General features: G+C 40.6%; 2 protein-coding genes across 2 annotated transcripts; both read right to left on the reverse strand.

Moving 5' to 3' along the window:
- Positions 1–1,050: 1,050 nt before the first annotated feature.
- Positions 1,051–8,490, reverse strand: LOC139767787 (uncharacterized). Its single transcript, XM_071697397.1, has 4 exons — positions 7,948–8,490; positions 6,672–7,523; positions 6,435–6,563; positions 1,051–6,300 (listed from the first exon to the last, which is right to left on the reverse strand). The coding sequence occupies exons 1-4, from the start codon at positions 8,291–8,293 to the stop codon at positions 5,015–5,017; spliced, it is 2,613 nt and encodes an 870-aa protein (XP_071553498.1). The 5' UTR covers positions 8,294–8,490; the 3' UTR covers positions 1,051–5,014.
- A 289-nt stretch (positions 8,491–8,779) lies between these two features.
- On the reverse strand, positions 8,780–12,733 carry Tram (translocating chain-associated membrane protein 1). Its single transcript, XM_071697399.1, has 7 exons — positions 12,411–12,733; positions 11,642–11,818; positions 11,441–11,556; positions 11,089–11,301; positions 10,900–11,009; positions 10,529–10,816; positions 8,780–10,409 (listed from the first exon to the last, which is right to left on the reverse strand). The coding sequence occupies exons 1-7, from the start codon at positions 12,540–12,542 to the stop codon at positions 10,312–10,314; spliced, it is 1,134 nt and encodes a 377-aa protein (XP_071553500.1). The 5' UTR covers positions 12,543–12,733; the 3' UTR covers positions 8,780–10,311.
- Between the last annotated feature and the right edge of the window lie 3,373 nt (positions 12,734–16,106).

Here is a 16,106-nt window from a genome sequence, read left to right on the forward strand (position 1 = left end):
CAAGTGTGCAAATTCGCGATGCGAGACTCGTGGTCGTGCCTTCTAAGTAAAGTAACGACGCCGTTGCGCGCGGAGGGGAGACGTCGCGCTTTTAATAAAAAAATAAACGATTACGAAATCGCCTTGGCGGACAAGTTTGTAAAAGGGAAAGATGGTCCACGTTATAAGGGCCCGGCGCAAGGTTCCGCGATGTAACTCATGCGGTAATCATCGGATCTATTCAGGAAGGCCACAATCGAGTTGCGGGGGCAACAATGGGATTATACGGTTGTTTCCACCACGGTCCGTATAATCTCAGGGCAAAAGTACCCGGGCGAGACGAAGTTCGTCGGAGAAAATAGGGTTGATGGGACGTGCGACGGAAAGTGCGAGGCGCGGCGAGAATATCGGCTCCCGCTGTTTCACGGCGATACGTGACGCAACGAGTGTGTTGTTGGTGTTAAGCTGTCGCAATTGTAGCGATCGCCAGCAATTACGCGCGCAAGCCGCATACCTGCGTTGTGCTGGTTCCTTTCGGCGGTTCCCCTGCGAGAGAGGGTTTCTTTTCAGTTTCTTTTAATCGCGGAGGGATAATAAAGAAATCGCAATTATCATTTGCTGCCTGTTACGAATCAGTCATATAATATACGGCTGCATTACGATCGTATTGTTTTCTATTTAATCCTTACATAAATATAGAAGTCAATAATTTAAGCCGCAAAAATGGAGAAATATTAAAGAACAAAAAAACATCGACTGTTTTTCAGCAAGATAATCGTGTCACATTTTACAAATTAGTTGTATATATGCGACTTCCGGAACTCATAAAAATGCTTTATTATATCACCAATATCCCGGCTAGACGCGTATCGGATCACTCATTTGCGACTCTCGTTAAAGGGTTACTAGTAATGAAATAAGGTTTCAAGTTATCGAAAGTCGCAAGATATTATCAAAAATATAAAAGTATCGGGATCTTAAATCATATAGCTTCTATTATCGGATTTGTTGATCTGTTTATTTCTAAAAATTGTAATTCCTATATGTTAGGAGAAAATAACATAGTATATATAACATGTTATTAATTATATTTTAATATTACACATATTTTAATATTTTTCGTATAAAAGTATCAAACATCACCCTTTAGTTTTGAGAACATCTTGTACATAACTTTTAGTAAAAAGTTTTATATTATTCGTCAAATAATACATTTTTCAGTCCTACAATTCCAATGTGTGAGAAATTTTATCTAAAGAAACAAAATACTCAACTTTGAAAAGATACAGTGTCGCAGCCCTTAATTAAATCCCTTGCGTAACTTTATGAGTGTCTCTCTTATTTTGTGTGGACGAATATTATCTGCTTGTTATAACGTATATCGTTATAACTCGCTAATCTCATTGCGTAAGAAAGGATATTTACTTTCGCGATACTCTTGACCGAATTATCGCGCAATGTGCATAACAATTTTTCGTCGCACATCCCGAAGAACAACAAATTTATAATCAAATTATAAATCAAGATATAATTATAATGTCGCGAAATCATCGTACGTCCTTAATTTTCGCAAAAACAACATTGTTAGATTATTATTGCATTAATATTATTAGATTATATTCTTATATATAGCCCGAAGGGAAAATTTTATCCTACTTGTGTCATCCTTATTGCATTAAAATGTTTTTCCTTATTCAGGGGAGAATTTTAGCGAAAAATTAATCACATTGAAATACCTTATAATAGATCTCGATAATATCGTTTACTTATTAAAGCGTTGACAATCATTTTTACGTACAAGACAGAGAGGATCCTTTGGCACGCTGCCAAATAAATGACGCACACTTTTTAGAATAGTTACAGTCATTTATTCGTTTTTTTCACATATAAAACATATCAAGAGAAAAAACCGCGATTTCTCGTAGGCTTCCGTTGCTCTTGCTACGTCTTCTATTGCGCAAAACCATATGACATAATATAAAAATGACTCGACTCCCTAAAAATCCATAATGAGTGTGTTTCATTCATTCCGAGTTTATGGATTACGGGGCTCGCTTCAATCTGTCTTTCTCTCACGATGCGCTACTTATTCATTATCAATATGTAATATTCGACGTTATCCTGTCGCGCTCTATAACTAAATATCTTCTCTATACATTCTCTATGATTTATTCCATAAATTCCATGCGCTTTTCTTTACACTATATATTATTGTTAGATTAGTCCATATATGTAATATATTCGTGCGATTCCCTAACGATATCGACCGACTTTATTTCATCTCCTCGCAATTACTTATTACACATTACATTATTTATTAAACATACTCGCGATACACGCGTGCCATATATTTTATATACTTAAAATTCATGCACGTAAGAGAAAAAAAATAGATAGTTGAAAGACTATTCATACAGCGGATAACATTCGTGTGTGTGCAATATATTTTAACGGCAAATATATACGTCGCGTTTAATTTAAATCATGAATAGAAGAAAAAAACTATGGAAGGTCAATAGCACAGGAGTGATGAAAACATCCTCCCTTTCACAATCGTGTTTCCCTTTGTTGCTCCCGTTTATCCCGCACTAACGAGGAAACTTTCGGAAGCCTCTTTGAATTCGCAAATTCTGCACATTCTGGATTTGTCGTAGAAAATAGCTCGGAATGAAAGACCGCCCTCTTTTCTTTTTTTTCCCCAGTTGTTTCGGGAGACAAAAATATACCCGCGGCTCGTTAAAATCGTTTCCCGAATCCGAATGTCTTCCCCTGTTTGTAGAGTTTCTGTTTCTTTACCACACTGCTACCCTCTTAACGAATATCCTCCCTACTTAAAAATATGGACATTAAAGAGAACATTCTGTATTCAGATAACGTCCGGCAAAGAATCTCTCTTTTGTGAGACTTGAGGAGAGGGATTATGGCTGCATTGCACCGAGAGTATCTTCGATTTGATTTACCGTTAGAATAATGATTATTTTTGCGCGAAGAACTCGATCGGTCTGACTCGAGTCAAATAAAGAATATTTCTGATAAAGTTGACACAGTTTCCCGATCAACAGTAAATTTCCACGAGAAGAAATTGCGCTAGCCCCAGAATATATGCGTTAAATTATAAAGATCTATTAGAATAGTATCTGCTCGCTATATTACGAGTACAAAACGCGAGCTCAGCTGCGACAGCATTTCAGAGCAAAATACTATCGGCAGTAACGATAAAGACTTAATAAGGACGAATTTCAAATGTAAAATACTGCGACAGTATCACAAGTTGGGAGAAGCGCGAAAGGCGTGGACGCGAATTTGTGTCCATATTTCCCCTCTCGAAAAAAAATTAAAAAAAGAAATACTTGGTAGAATATGTTACGATACGAATGAATTATATAATCAACGTGCACGGGCGAGAGAGAATTCGAGCCTACCGAAAAAAAAAAAAAAAAAAAAAAAAAAACGGACCTGTGTGAGCTGTGAAGGAACTGTAGCTCGCGAACTACGTTTCTTAGCCTCTGCGCCCGTCGAATTAAGTCCGTCACACACGATCGCGCACAGTTTATAAATCCTCTCTTAATATAACACTTAATTTATAACAATTAATTCGATTGCGGTATGATAATCAAGGCCGTCGAAGCTGACAGTAGACGCGATTGCGATATCAAGCGGATCCTATCAAACATATAGTCTCTCTTTTAACGCTATACACGATTACTCATCATAATCCGCCTTTCTCGGTGTATCTGTATAAATGTCACGTAACAAACTTTACACGTAAAAATGGTCCTCGTGAACGTTAGTTAAAAATAATCGAGTTTTTTAAACAATTCCCCATCTCTTTTTTTTTCCGTTTAAAAAACTCGATTAAATCTCCTTCGATTTTGACTAACTTTCACGAGAACGACACATAGAAATATAAATACACGTATCTCGCGATAAAACGGCTCTCCATAGAAAATTTCCGTCGGAAACCGCGACAACGACGTCAACGACACATCATGCGGCGCTCATCACTACGCGATTTAGCGTTTTGCTGAAAGCGAAGGAACCAAAGACCAGCTGTCAGCATAATCGAACTTTGAAGAAAGAAGCCAATTAATTTACATATACCTATTATAATATTGTTATGGGAGTGCTATAATGAGTAGCGACTTAAGTCTACTTAAATAGACAAGCTCTCTTAAAAAATAAATGTAATCGCTGTATAAAACTACAGTTTCAACCTCGCAGCCATCTCTCGCCGTCAATATTGCAGGCATGCACTCGATTCCTTTTCGCCCTCAAGTTAAATGTAACAACGTCTCGCTGAAATATTGTCACTCTTCGTTTTGATTATAATGCGATAATTTCACTCTTTCGAAGACTAATCAAATAGCTACCAGGGCCGGCCGGTATTCGCGGTCAGATCTTATATTTAAGATTGGTTTATGACATCTTAAGTACAATCTTAAGATGTCATTAACCAATCACAGAGCCGTATTAGCACCTTAAGATATTACTTAAGACGTTCTTGAAATAAGATCTGACTATGAATACCGGCCATAGCATCTTAAGACATTACTTAAAACGGTCTCAAATACAAGGTCCGACTACGAATCCCGGCCGCCGAGGTGTCCCGGAGAAACGGCAACCTCAATCTTAAAAAATTCTCTCGCTGAAAAAAAAATCTGTCGGTCAAGATTTGTTAAAATTTAGGCCGGTCGTTCCAGGGCGTATTGTACATGAGCACAAACCGCGTTTCCCGTGTTGTCAAAACGTGCACGAACGATGCGTTAGGAACAGAAAAACGAGCACAACAGACGTTCCATCGTGTGGACACCGGAAACGGACGTTACAACAATCCAAGAAGAGCCAAAAACCGCTTCCTTCGTTCATACTCTCGCGATGTATCCAGGTACATATTCGATACGGCAAATAATTTGTTAAAAAATACACAAGACACTGTACAAAAGTCACAAGTCGAATCCTCTTTCGTCAAACGTATGGCTTATAGGAACATCCAATTTTGTGTGTGGAGGGTTCTCACGCGCCGTGGCGGCGCCGATTATCGCGTGCGCGTCACATCCTCGCGCGTGTCAACTGTGATTTTCATGCGTTTCGGCCTACCGCGCGTCCCCATTGCCGCGGTACTCGCGACTCGACCGACAATCGACTTCCGTTTCGCGGCTCTGCGCACCCCGCTCGTCCTACGAACCGTCCTCGCCGCGTCGACCTCACGCAAATTCACATCGCTTCTCTCGGTGGCCTGCCTCGAGCGTCTGGTGCGTCCGGCTATTCGCTCCATCTCGTCGTACTGGGCCTGCAAGCGACGAGCCACCTCGAAGTCCTCTCGCTCCTGCAGCAACAATCGCTCGATCCGCTGCTGCTCCTCGATCACTTCCTCGTCCGAGAGAAGTCTGCCGACGCAGACGGCGTCGTCGTTCTCCGGGACGCGCTGATCCGTCTCGTCGCAGGACTCCGGCGGCGAGTCGTAATTAAACTTGTTATTACTCTTGTTACTCTTGTTATCCGACTCGCTTGCCATGGAAGAAATCCTCGTCAAGTTTCGCGCGGACTTCCTCAAGACGGGCACAGCGTCTGTCGAGAGATTGTTCTTCCCGAGAACCTCCGTATTGTTCTGAGAGCTGCTCTTTTTTCGCCGCTTCGCGGGACTTTTCATGGAATTGCCGTCGACTTCCGCACTCTCTTGAGATGTCGAGAACGTAGCTCGATCTATCCTCTCAGGTAACGCTTTCTTCCTCGTTCTGCTTCTTTTAGACGCATTGGATTCCGTTCCTGGCTCCAGCGTCTTCTTCTCTGCGTTTTCTTTCCTCCTTTTAATTCGTTCCGCTATATTTTCAACAGCTACGTCATCGTCACCGTCTCGCTCGCCGGTTTGCGGATTTGTTTTACTGAATGACGAATTGGAGCCCGTCGGCTCGGCCTCCTCCTCATCCGTCACGTTCACGGTAAGTCTGGTTTCCTTTCTGCTCCGTAGGTTTCTATGCCGTTTATATTTCGCTACCATACCGTTTCGCACGTTCGTCCTCCAAGCCTTATCGCGCGTTCTTCCCGCGTCCACTTCATCGTCCAACAACTTCTTAATCACTTTAGTGCCATTGATTATTTTACTTGTATTCTTCGTGTAATTTTTGTTACTATCGCACGACGGTTCGGGTATAAAATTGAGTCGGCGGATAGCGTCGTTTGTCTGAGGCTTCGTCGTCGACTTATTCGAAACCGTTTGAGAATGAACGAGCGATGTTGATGGCTTCTGCTCGATTAATGTCCCCGTATTATCCCTCAGACTGTGCGCAGCGTGCTTTTCTTTTGCGTCCTGTCTAATTTTACCTATAACAACATCTTATAATTAAATAAAAAAAACAGGCTTATATCTTTAGACAATTTTAATTAAGAATCTAATTAGTCATATAAAAGTATCTATGTAACATGATAATATATGCATGCAAATATTTATAAATTACCTCTGAAGGCGCTCCAAGAGCATCCAATAAGTTTCACGTGTGTCGGCGATGGAGGTTTTGGCACTGCGTTAGACACTTTCTTTAAAATCGGGACCACCCTAATCAACTTCGGATCTATCTGTTTTCCATCTGGAAGCAGATACACAAACATAAAAATATTAAAAAATTTTTTTTTGCACAAACTATTACACTATCAAATAAATTAACTTTCTCTCCTTCTTTTTGATAGATAAATACCTGAAGAAATTAGCAATTTCGTTCTCGGCACCGTCTTTATCGGCTTGAAATGATGAATCTCCTGATTTATGCTGTCGTGACTGCCGGAACTCTCGGCGCTGCCTATCCTCTCGTCGTCGTCGGCCAGCGTCATGCACACCTCCACCCCGAGACTCTTCTTCTTGCTGTTCACCACGTCACTCGGCACTCGCAACTCCTCCTTAGTCTCCGTCGCGTAAGCCCTGGACGTGGAGCAGCCGGGCTCCATGGAATAATTTGAGGTGCAAGGTTGGGTAAACTTGGATTGAAGTTTCTTCGCGACGGCGTTATAAACGGGCATTTGTTTCTGGCAACAATACGTAGCCGGATTTTTGTACACACCGGACGTGTTTGCCTCCTTAGAGCCGCGTACGCCGTAATACACGTCCACCTTAGATAACATATTTATTTGCCTCGTTTTCGAGCTGTCTCTGAGAGATTCGGGAAGACCCATGTGCCTGCCTTCCAAGTGTGCAGTTTCGGTTTGCGGCGTCGTCTCGACATTATTTACACGTATAGTCGGATAGTTAAACTTGGACTCGTTAAAGGCATAACTCGGCACCGACAAACACTCGTTGTAACACTTTGTAGCTTCCTTCTGCGCGGCATCCTTTCGCTGCTGCTTGGCCAGAGTCTTAGCCAGCAGCTGATCCTGCGCCAGCTGCGCGAGCAACAACTGCTTTTCCTCCGCCTGAATCTGCTGAATCAAAGCCTCGCTGGCTATCTGTTCGACCTGCCTCTGACGGCGCCTCTCTTCCTCGACCTTTTGAAGTTGAGCCTTGTACTCCCGGCGTATCTCTCCAGCCGCGCTGAGTATTCTATTCGCCGCATAATCTGCATAAAAGGAAAATACTCTTCTGTGGTATCTCGTAACAAAAATCAACACGCTTGACACGCAAACACACACTACGTATTCTTCAATTACAATAATTTTATATTAATAAGTTCAACAAAAGTTAAGAAACAATCACGACCGCTGATGCGTGTTAAGACTGAAAATCGCGTTAAAGAAAACGGAGCGAGGTGAGGCTGCGGATTAAAGCATCGAGATTACATAATCCGCAGGAGCATCTATCAGAAGCACGCGAAATGTCATCCCGACAAGTAAACACAAATCGCTTAGGTTATGTTACATTTGTTTATTGCTGGGATGCACGAGTGTGTGTGTGTGTGCGTGCGTGCGGGATTGTGCGGGCGCGCGCGGGGTGTATACGTGTACGCACGCATATATATATATATATATGCGCGTCTCACTCACCAGCGTCCAAGCCGAGGTCCCCCTCCTCACCATTGTGCTTGTTCTCGACCTCCTTCGGGAACTTGGACCTGATCAGCTGCCAGAGGCCGTGGTTCACCAGCGTCTCGGACCTGGTGGCGGTGCGCACCCAGGAGCCCACCCGGACCCGGCAGAGCGGGCAGCTCAGGCTGTTGTGCTCGAACGTACCTTGCAGGCAGCGCAGGCAGAGGTTATGTGTGCACGGCAGCGTCACTGGCTCGATCAGGATCCCGCGGCATATCGGGCACGTCAAGTCACGCAGATCCACGTCCGCGGTGGTGCGCGACACCGTGAGATCCAGCAGCTTCGACGTGCGCTTCAAATACATTTTTCCATATCCCCGCGATCCACAGCTACGGCAGCTTCGCAGCTTGCACTCTTCCAACTCTTGCACTGCGCCTGACCGCGCCAGCGCCCGCTAGCGGGAATTAAGGATACTCCGGTATCGCTGTTATCCGCCGTTCCGAGAATCGGTACAACAGTGTTCCTTCCTGTCATCGAACTCGACACGAGATTTTTCTTTTTTTTTTTTTTTAATACGTCAAGAATTTAAAATTTAAAAAAACCGAGAAATTTGTTATTAAAATTATATGTTTCATGTTTCTAAATTTCGTAAAAATATATATTATGTTTTATATATTCCATATTTTATTATATTTTATATTATATTATCTTCTAAATTTCTTAAAAATATAATATATTATATTTTAAAGAAATTTAAAAACATAAAGAAATCTCTCTTTCTTTTCTGGCATTGCCATATGAGAATATTTACCAAAAGTCATGCTTGAAGTGTAAAAAACACAACTGTAAATTTTATTCAGTTAACACAAGTTTATTTAACAAGGTAGCCAATAAATTTTTACACAGTCATTACATATCCCGTCTTCTTGAAAAAATTGATCGCAGGCACAAACAGAAAATTGATCGATCGATCGCGGTGTTAAATTCTTATTGCACGACTAAAAGTAGAATTACAAATAGAAATTCGACAATACAGGTATCCCCCGCTTTTCGAAAGTTCGCTTTACGTCACTTCGCTTTTACGAAAAAATATTTCCCATATACATATAAATTAATGGTAATTGTTTCTTCGCTTTACGCCATTTCGGCTTACGGAAGGAACGCTCTATTTCCAGATAACGGAGGCAATCTGCATAAGATTGCAGAACAGTGGAAACATTTTTAAAAAATTATCTATCAAAAACTTCGTTTTCTTTTATCTATTTTATTCCTCTTCCTTGGAATAGTAATTTTAAAGAAATATAATTTATTCGCCAAGCACGCAGTGCTATGACAAAACCGTCTTTTTCCATTGATATATGTATTGAATTCTTTAAAGTAACTTTTGGAACAGTAATTTTAAAGAAATATAATTATTCGCCAAGCACGCAGTAATATAATAACAAAACCATCTTTTTCCATTGATATACATATATATTGAAAAATAATAAAACTTATATTTAAATGTAACAATATAATTCCATAATAGGATATGTATATTTTTACGTGGCATGATTCTTGTAACACATTTATGGTCCAGATTAATTCGTGCATTATGTCTATGTACTTTTATTCCTTGTAACTTAATGCTAGAATAATAGGGGTTTGTCTCTATTCTATTTGAATATTCTATTCCAATGATAATACAGGATAACAAGCAAGACCGATCAAAGCTCCTAGCCTGGTTGGAGCTCAGTTTTCTCTTCAATCTCCCCTCCGTCTAAATCGGCAGGACGATGAAAAAAAAGAGAGATCGAAGAGCGGAAACTTGGAAAGGCCTATTCGAATCGACTCTAAATTCATCGAAAGAAATCAGTGCGCAAAAAAATTTATAGAGAATTTTAAGTAGCAGCAAACAGGGATAAAATCGTATAAATTTCTCTTAATTAGATTATAAATAACGCGCGTTTACATATTTAGAAAAATTTACATAACGCGCATAAAAAGACAATGTAGCAAAGTGCGCATTAACATTCTGCGATTCTATATGAATGCAACATTTATCTCTGTATAATTCATATGAAAGCGATAAAATGGTGAAAAAAAAACTTATCTGTAGTTAAAAATATCCGCTCGTTTAGATTATCATGTGCCTATCTCTTTCATAAAGCGTTTAAAATCTGCCGCATCTGTCGAATACAAAATCGAGTTATCAGATCCTTCAACATTCTGCACGACGAGAGTTTTAATCGGTAACATTATGGAAGCTTCGTTTTTTACATTAAGAAGAATATGTTTTTGTACACCTTAGTCAAATATTCTGTTTTGTTCGTGACATATAGACAAATAAAATCGAATGTCCAATCAACCTTGCGAAGATGATTTCTCTAAATTATTGAGCGTCTATTTTGCCTTGGCTGAAGGACGATTTCTCAGATTCTTCTTCGTCGCCTGGTCTACTTCTGGGAGATCGTCGTCTTCGGACAAGGCGGATTTCTTGCCTGCGACAAACATACAAAATACGTATACATTTTGCTTCAAAGAAATCAATTCTGATAGAAATAATAAAAATAAAATCAATAATATCAAAGTATATAATGATAAACGAAACCGTTTTCACCTTCCCGTTTCTTCGGCTTCTGCTTCGGCTTCGTCTTCACGACAACAGGCGCGGCATTTTCGCGTGAACGCTTAATCTGTTTCTTAATGAAGAAATACAGGAGATAGCCTTGGAAGAGCGAGATAATAAGTGCTGCCGAGAACTGTACAGGGGGAGTATTAAAGTTGCCGGTGACGTAGTCAAACTTGAACTCCTGCTTCCTTAAACCGTACAGGAACACTACACACGTCAGCCCGATGGTCGCAATACGCGCGAACGCGTAAGTCGAATTGGCAACCAGGAATGACACTGTAGCAAAGAAAAAGTCTGATAAATAAATAAATTCAGAGTTACGCTATTTATACGCAATATAGTAGCTTGAGGCAACTTACATTTTGTTCTCTTTTCTTTCTGGCTAATGAAGTGAACAAGTCTGGCTGCATGTAGCAAAGCATCTCCCACGTAATGGAGAGTTAGCAAGATTAGGGCGAGATGTTGGAAGCTGCGGAGAACGATAAATATATCTTTTAATACAAACTGGCGAAAGTAGAAAGTAAACGTCTATATATTGTAATATTAACTTGAAGAAATAAGCTGCGAATGTGAAGACTAATCCGATGGTTGCATGGAGGACGCGTTGCATAATATCTTCTTTCTTAATTCGTTGAAAATAAAGCTCGGGATAGCAGTGCAACCAATAGGAAAGCTGACCGATGAAAAATAGTTTAAGGGAGGCGGACATCGGCGCCGGGTATTCCTCCCACAATGCCCATATATTCAAAAGTATATTCTCCCTGAAAGAAGAAGAAACGTTACTTTGTCGATACGTACTTTTTCTCTCTCTTTATAAATATTTCTCTTATATCTCTTTATAAATATTTCTCTTATATCTCTTTATAAATATTCTCTCATATGTCTAAAAATCTGTATCACCTGATTATAACGTCGATGGCCCACAACGCAGACAATGTATAAAACACTATCAATTGGCTGGACTCGTTAAATTTAGAAAGCTTCACTTTGCTGAGATGCAGCCGCTTGGAAATTTTCTGCGGACAAAAGTGATTTTATCGGTGAAAGCTTGAAATACATTCCTACAGTCAGCCGATATTTCAGTCGGGAGGATATACTTACGTCAAATATATATTCCTGAAGCACGGCATGCATTATAATGGCTATCAAGAAGTAAAAGAACACCGCACATGCATCTTTCCATCCTGTAGTATACTTTATCACCGCGGTTGGATCCTCGGTAGTATTGGTCACATTATGGTGAATAGCAATAAACATGTAGGCCCATGGTGAAGTAACCTGACAGAAAATAATCTTATTAGATTATATTATACAAACAGCTAGGAAAAGGACATACAACACGCTGCCGCAAGAATATGTATAGTTGGATATTCCGACAAAATAAATTTCAACGTTTTGATAGATCCTTCTCTCCTTCGCTTTTCTGCGATTATACAAATTATAAAAAAAAAAACAAAGTATTGTAAATTTGTAAATATAATACTGAATGTAACCCGTTTACATATGTGTGTGTGTGTGTATATATCTCTCTATCACCATTAATATGTTCATAAATGAGATGTAATGAGAACTCAAAAGTCCCCTCCAAAGAAATAAATCTTCACAGATGTGACAAATAAAAATGTATTCGTATGTGCGACGGGTCCAGATTGTCTTGACATTAACAAGCCAAAGTAACATATGGTCATTCTATTTCTCAGGCATCTCCAATTTCCGCCCAACGCAACGCAGAAAGGAGATCGAGAACGGACCGCCTCGCGGGGAAACTCGACGCAAAAATGTGACTCTCCCATTTCGCCAAATGAATGGTAAATCGAAACGGAATGTGAATTCTCCGAGGATGCCGGGACAGCGCGGCGCAGCTACCGACCTGCACCATGAGGCCGATCACGAAGACCATAGCCACGCAGGAGACGATGTCCGCATGGTTCTGTATGACGAACTCGTGGCTGAGGATCGGCGGGTTCTTGCTCGAGCTCTTGCGTCCCTTCACCGTGACCATCTTGGCCGACAGAAGCCGTGCTGTTCACTGCGCGGCGTACGTGGCACAACAGCGACGACAGACCACAACAGACTGAACAGACGGAGCCGGGAGCCCGGAGCAGGCAGGCGGCTGGCGGACGGGAGCGAGAACCGGGCCACGGCGTTTCACCCGTCACCGGCGCGGAAAACGTCATGCGCGCACACGCCGCACACGCCACGCACGCGGCTCACCCCGGCACCCCGCTCACCCGAAAATCGAATGGTGGGGAATTGGAGATACGCATACAGAGCAAAGAAACGTTACGTTATGCAAATGCAATGCAATACGTGTGCGTCGGAGCTCGGAGCTTCGGCTAGTTTTGGACAATGGACGAGGATCGCGAATTTTAAAGCTAACTGACCGCGAAAGAACAATAGTAATATTAATAATTACACTTATTGGGTGGCAGTGTGGTCTTGTGGTAAAGCGCCAGACTCGTAACCCCCGAGGAACCGGGTACGAGTCCACCTGATCACAGGAATTTTTATATTCCAAACTGCACCCCCCGCACGAGTGGGGCTCGTGCGGAGAAACTGGACTATCCTTTCGGAGGAGACATTAAATTTGAAATTGGTCGTCAAGCTTGGGGAGCTTGGGAGTTTTGGGTATTACGGTGTTTATAATTTCGCTCTTGTATTTGAGTGAAATTATTCGGCAATTCCTTTGTTTGGGGATTTCTCAATGCTGGTAGTTTTATGATAAATTCGTTGGTGATTTCACTTATTTCTTTAGCATGCCTTCTGACCATGTCTTCTTTGGTTTGCTCCCTAAGCCATTCGATTTAATCAAAATTAATAACTTACCATAGTTCTTAAATCTTTCAACGCAATCGCGTTAATAAATAGCCTATGATTAGGAAGAAGAGCGTACATAATTTGTTTACAAATTAACGTGTTGAAACATTTATTGAGCCATAAATGTTTATAGTTGGTACATGTTACAGAAATTGCTGCATAATGCCCAGCAATTTGCTGAGCGATCGGCATACTGATCAAAGAAATATCGCCACCAAGTAAAGTCGGCGATATACACACTAAAGATGGGCATTCTATGTCATCGAAATGTGATACGCTTGGTGGAAGTACACATATATTAAGAAGTAAATCTAAAAATAATATACCACATTTGTAAAATCCATATAATAAAAAATGAATATTAGATATGAATTCAAATAGAATTAAATCTTTTACCCCAAGGATAAGAGCCACACAAATTTTTCGCTCTCTGTAATATTATGTGTGTTATGCGTGCTACACAATTTTGTAAATACAAACAGTCGACAAACCGAATCGTATGTCTAGTCTCGACATATACTATAATAGTTGAATCTTCATACTTGTATGATTGGTACTTCAACACACCAACGATAATCATGACCGCATAAGACGGTACTTTTTTTGTTTGATCAAATTGGTGCAAAATGCACTCGTTTATCGGAGACTTTTGCGTCGACAACGCAGACATTAGCACCGTGTAACCACGTGGTGCTACAATCTAATAAATATGAAATAATGGTTAAGCGGAGTATTTTATTTTAATTAAAGCAATATAAGAAGATATAAATACAAAATATTGTTCTTTTTTTATTCTTACTTTGGCAGTGTACGTAAATTTGACAGATGGGGTGTCCTGGCATGGGAACATGGCTCTTGCGTATATGTATACTAAAAGATTTGAAATTTTTATTTAACGTACGTTGATGTAGAAACATAGCTTTATTTATTTTACTAGTTTACCTTGTTTTTAGACAATAGGAAGAAACGTTCACCATCGGCAGTTTGCTCTGGTGTTAGCCAGTATAATGCTTTAGACTCAGGACTGGTTTCATATTCAATTTCAATTCTGTGTCTGAAAATATTATACAACCATATGTATTTCAATTACTTGTCTCTATAATTTCTAATATCTATATATTACATAGTTTTTAATATCTGTATATTTAAAAAATTTAAAAATTTTTTAATATTTACCGATTGTCTGTAAACTGGTTTTTTTTATTTTCTAGTAATGAAATTTTTAGTGCACTTCCTAGTGAATCATCATGATCTCCTAAATTGTTCTCTAAATCACTTTTGTCAAAATGTTCTTTAATTTTTGATACCTTTAGTTTGTAAGTATCTAAAATCTAATTTCCTCATGTTACGTATTAATCAAAACTTTTGCGTAGTACAGAAAAAATATTTACTTACTAATTCTTTACATGAAGGTTTTGCTTCTATAGCTAAAATCGCTTTTCCTTTAAGAACTTTTTTCTCAAAATCTACATTCAATTCTAATTCGATATCGATAACACGTGCAGCTTCTGAAAGATCAGAAAGATACAAAGAATATATAAATATTCAAATAATAAGAATTAGAGGGTCAGAATATAAAAAATATTCGAATTAAATTATGCAATAAGAGCCGAACTTGTTCTTGTGTTTCGGTGGTAGTTACGACCGCGAGTATAAGTGCCCATTTACGCACTCGCGCCGAGCCGGCTCCGCGCCGCGCCGCGCCGCGCCGAGTCGTAATGATCTGTTATTTCGCGCGTCTCTCATCTCGATTCGCGCACGTAACGTAGGCTGCGGTCCACTTGACGCTACAAATGCTTTGGAGCGTTCTTCTTCTCCTTCTTTCTTCATTGAAAGAAAAGAGAAGAGGAATGCTTCGAAGCATTTGTAGCGTCAAGTGGACCGCAGCCGTAATGTCCATCCGTGGTGTCATTCGCAGCGCGGTTTTTTGTCCTTCTACGAGACAGCCGTCCCTCTCGTCCGTCTCGTTCGGCGGACAGCCGTGACGACCGGAGGAAAACGCGGAAACTCGCGTCGAGCTGAAGAGAAAAAGCTACGAAAAGAACAAAGGAGAGCGTCCGCCCGCGCCCGCCGCCGCGACGGAGACACGGAGAGCAGGTTGAAGCCTTCATTCGTTCAATCCGCGGACAGTTATGGCCAGTCTACAATGAGTCATTAGTCCGATCGCCTTACGATACGTTTTATGACTTTTTCCGACATCTGACTAACGACTAACGACTTATTGTAGACTGGCCATAACTGTCCGCGGATTGAACGAATGAAGGCTTCAACCTGCTCTCCGTGTCTCCGTGTTCTGGGCTCCGTCTTTCGGAAGAGACGTTAAGCAGTTGGTCCAGAATGGTCGGTCCCCCAGGTTGGGGGTTGCGACGATATTCTCTTTAGGTGTTTGTCCGCGACGAAGCCGATACAGGCAATAGTTTACATACTTTCAAGGTAAATATAGCGAGATCCATCTCGGTGATTTCTCTTCCAATACAATAGCGATAACCAACCCCGAAAGGCTGGTACGCGTAGGGATGCAATTTTTGGATGGTATACAGTCAGGATCACTAAATATCCATCTCTCCGGAATATATTTCTCTGGTTGTGTGAAAAAAATTTTGCTTCCATCGAAAGCAGCGCGTGACACGCCATAACAGTTGACTGATGACATGCAGAAAGGGGTCATTGAGAATGACATGAACAAATAGTTGAGGGTCACAAAGTTTTATTTGTCATTTAATTTAAAGTAAACTTTAATAGAAATATA

This window comes from Temnothorax nylanderi, unplaced genomic scaffold (genome assembly GCF_030848795.1).
Source record: "Temnothorax nylanderi isolate EJ_2023f unplaced genomic scaffold, tnyl_v1.0 TNYL_tig0012_pilon, whole genome shotgun sequence".
Classification (NCBI taxonomy): domain Eukaryota; kingdom Metazoa; phylum Arthropoda; class Insecta; order Hymenoptera; family Formicidae; genus Temnothorax; species Temnothorax nylanderi.

Excerpts from the sequence above, each read along its gene's own strand:
- Tram (XM_071697399.1), bottom strand. The coding sequence starts at position 12,542 with ATGGTCACGGTGAAGGGACGCAAGAGCTCGAGCAAGAACCCGCCGATC. Across the intron at positions 11,557-11,641 it reads TTCAGGAATATATATTTGAC|AAAATTTCCAAGCGGCTGCA; the intron begins GTAAGTATATCC and ends TTTTGTCCGCAG. Across the intron at positions 11,302-11,440 it reads GCCATCGACGTTATAATCAG|GGAGAATATACTTTTGAATA; the intron begins GTGATACAGATT and ends TTCTTCTTTCAG.
- LOC139767787 (XM_071697397.1), bottom strand. The coding sequence starts at position 8,293 with ATGTATTTGAAGCGCACGTCGAAGCTGCTGGATCTCACGGTGTCGCGC. Across the intron at positions 6,564-6,671 it reads GAAATTGCTAATTTCTTCAG|ATGGAAAACAGATAGATCCG; the intron begins GTATTTATCTAT and ends ATCTGCTTCCAG. Across the intron at positions 6,301-6,434 it reads CTCTTGGAGCGCCTTCAGAG|GTAAAATTAGACAGGACGCA; the intron begins GTAATTTATAAA and ends ATGTTGTTATAG.